Raw genomic sequence first — 2818 nt, forward strand, 5'->3', positions numbered from 1 at the left:
GACATTCTTTCGGGTTAGTGCAGTCATAGGCGTCGCTAATTTGGAAAAACATTCCACAAAGCGCCTATAATATCTTGCCAGACCCAAGAAACTGCGAACTTCTTGTGCGTTCTTCGGGACCTTTCATTGTTTCACCACTTCAATTTTGGCTGGATCGACTGCTATTCCATCTCCTAATACCACATGCCCTAGGAAACTCACCGAGTCAACCCAAATTCACACTTCGAGAATTTGGCGTACAACTTTTTCTCGCGTAATCGTTGTAATATTAGCTCCAGGTGCTTGGCATGTTCTTCTTGGTTTCGCAAGTATACGAGAATATCATCTATAAAAACGATCACAAATTCGTATAGATACTGACCCAATACCCTAGGCATAAGATCCATGAATGTCGCGGGCGCATTGGTGAGTCCAAAAGACATCACCACGTACTCGTAGTGGTCATACCGAGTTCAGAATGTGGTCTTGGGAATATCCGATTCCTTGACCTTCAACTTGGTGGTATCTGAATCTCAAATCAATCTTCGAGAATACCGATGCTCCCTGCAGTTGATCGAATAGATCATCAATTCGAGGCAATGGGTATCAGTTCTTGATCGTCACTTTGTTGAGTTCGCAGTAGTCTATACACATTCTCATGGAGCCATCTTTCTTTTTCACGAATAGTAAATGGGCTCCCCAAGGAGAATGACTTGGTCGTACAAATCCTTTATCCAGGTAGTCTTGTAATTGGGCTTGCAATTCATTGAGTTCTGCCGATGCCATTTGGTACAGTGCTTTTGAAATAGGCGTGATTCCTGTCATTAACTCGATCTCAAACTTGACTTCCCGATCTGGGGGTATCCTTGGAAGATCCTCAGGAAACACTTTCGGAAATTTGCACACCACTGCAACCTCAGTTGGTTGTTGCTTAGACTCCCTATCCTTGCCTACTACGTTTGCTAGGTAGCCGATACATCCATCGTCTAGTAATTTCCTAGCCTTCAAGTTGGAGATCATAGCGAAATTCTTCTCTCGAGCTATGCCTTGGAACATAAACGGTTCTTCCGCAGGTGGTTTAAAAGTCACATTTCTTCATTTACAATTCACCACCGCCCCGTATTTGGTTAGCCAATCCATACCAAAAATAACATCATACTCATGTAAATCTAAAACTAGCAAATCCATGGTCAACTCCTGACCTTCTACCCAGACTGGTACAACTCTAACCCGAGACCGTACCATCATATCCTCCCCCGAAGGTAAGGATACACCACATACATTTTCCATAGGCCCAGGCTTCCTGTCTATCATATCAACATAAGATGCAGCAATAAAAGAATGGGATGCATTAGTGTCCATCAATACATATGCTGAGTTATTAGCCACATAAAGCTGACCTGACACCATGTCAGAAGTTCCAGATCCTTTATCTCCTTGGGTAAGTGCATAGACTTGCGGTGCAGTTCCTATTGGCTTTGGTTGGTCGTTTCCTCTATTCTGACCATGATTTGAGCAGTGCCTGGAAAAATGATCCGACTTTCCACAGGTGAAGCAGTTGTGGTTGTTGCACTCGCCTCGATGGCATTGATTGCATTTGTTGCATTGTGAGCAATAGTTGTTTTCTCTCCTTGGCTGCTTGTTGAAGTTCGAGCTTTGGCTTGGTGGCTCCATTCTTCATTTATTATTTCCACCATTGGGAAATTGAGAGTTTCCTGGAGTATTGGTCTTCCCCACACTTCTATTGCCTCTATATGCAAACCTTCCAGAAGGGCCGCTCTGGTTACTAGAGTACCTTCTCCAGTCATTGGAGACATGTGCCCGTTCTTCAGCCTTGTAGGGCTCTTTCTTCTCTTGTACCAACCATGACTCTTGGCGAATTGCTCGCTCCATGGCTTCATCATAAGTATCTGGGCTGGTCTTCCCGACATCCACGAACTGAGTTATCTCTTTTTTCAACCCTTTCATGAATTTGCGTACCTGGTTGGCTTCAATGTTTACCAGATTTGGAGCAAACCTTGAGAGTTGGTCAAACTTGCACACGTACTCCTGTACACTAGATGACCCTTGGACTAGGTTGGCGAACTCAACCACCTTCCGATCTATCACTTGGCATTGAACAGGGTCAGGAATTTTGCCCATTCCATCTAGGCAACATCACGCCCCTTCCTAGAAATATCCCACCAGATGCGGGCATCCTTCCTCAAAATGTACACAACACAGATTACCTTTTCCTTCTCGGTAGCCGCCACAAAATCAAAGATTATCTCCAGCACGTTGACCAATTCTTCTGCCACCAGGGGGTCCAAATTCCCTTCGAACACGGGTGGGTTTTGCCTGCTAAACCATTCTTAGATCGGTTTTGGTTGTTCTATTCTAGATGCATCTACTGGCGGATTTTCTCCAACCAGTGGGTCTTCTTGCGCCAAGAATTCACGTTGTTTAGGAATGTCTTCCCGGGGTGCTGGGGGTGTGGAGCTGTGTGGTGCTTCTAGGAATCTCCGCATCAATGTCTCGAACATCTAAGCATTTGACGCATTTTGTTCATGCACAGTCCTTCTCAAATTCTCTATTGAAGTTGCCAAATTAGGTTCTGGTTGTACCCCTTGTCCTCGGCCTCGACCCCTTCCTCTGCCTCGGCATGACCTGCCTCTTGGTCAACGACTGCTCTCTTTGCTGGGTCTGGTGGGTTAACAGCTCGACCTCCCCTAGCTCAGGTGTTAGGCACCATCGCGAATTCTATACAACAATGTTTAAAACATTTTGAGTATACTATTTTCCTATATACAAGGAAAAGAGAAAGTAATTCACAATGATTTAACTCAAAATAGGTAATTAA

General features: G+C 44.6%; 1 protein-coding gene across 1 annotated transcript; it reads right to left on the reverse strand.

The window, feature by feature from the left end:
* Window positions 1–1074: 1074 nt before the first annotated feature.
* Window positions 1075–1653, reverse strand: LOC133806293 (uncharacterized). The gene has a single exon (XM_062244413.1). The coding sequence runs from the start codon at window positions 1651–1653 to the stop codon at window positions 1075–1077; it is 579 nt and encodes a 192-aa protein (XP_062100397.1).
* Window positions 1654–2818: the final 1165 nt, after the last annotated feature.

Source organism: Humulus lupulus, chromosome X (assembly GCF_963169125.1).
Source record: "Humulus lupulus chromosome X, drHumLupu1.1, whole genome shotgun sequence".
Lineage (NCBI taxonomy): Eukaryota > Viridiplantae > Streptophyta > Magnoliopsida > Rosales > Cannabaceae > Humulus > Humulus lupulus.

Coding starts and splice junctions, on each gene's coding strand:
- LOC133806293 (XM_062244413.1), bottom strand. CDS start 1,653: ATGGAGCCACCAAGCCAAAGCTCGAACTTCAACAAGCAGCCAAGGAGA.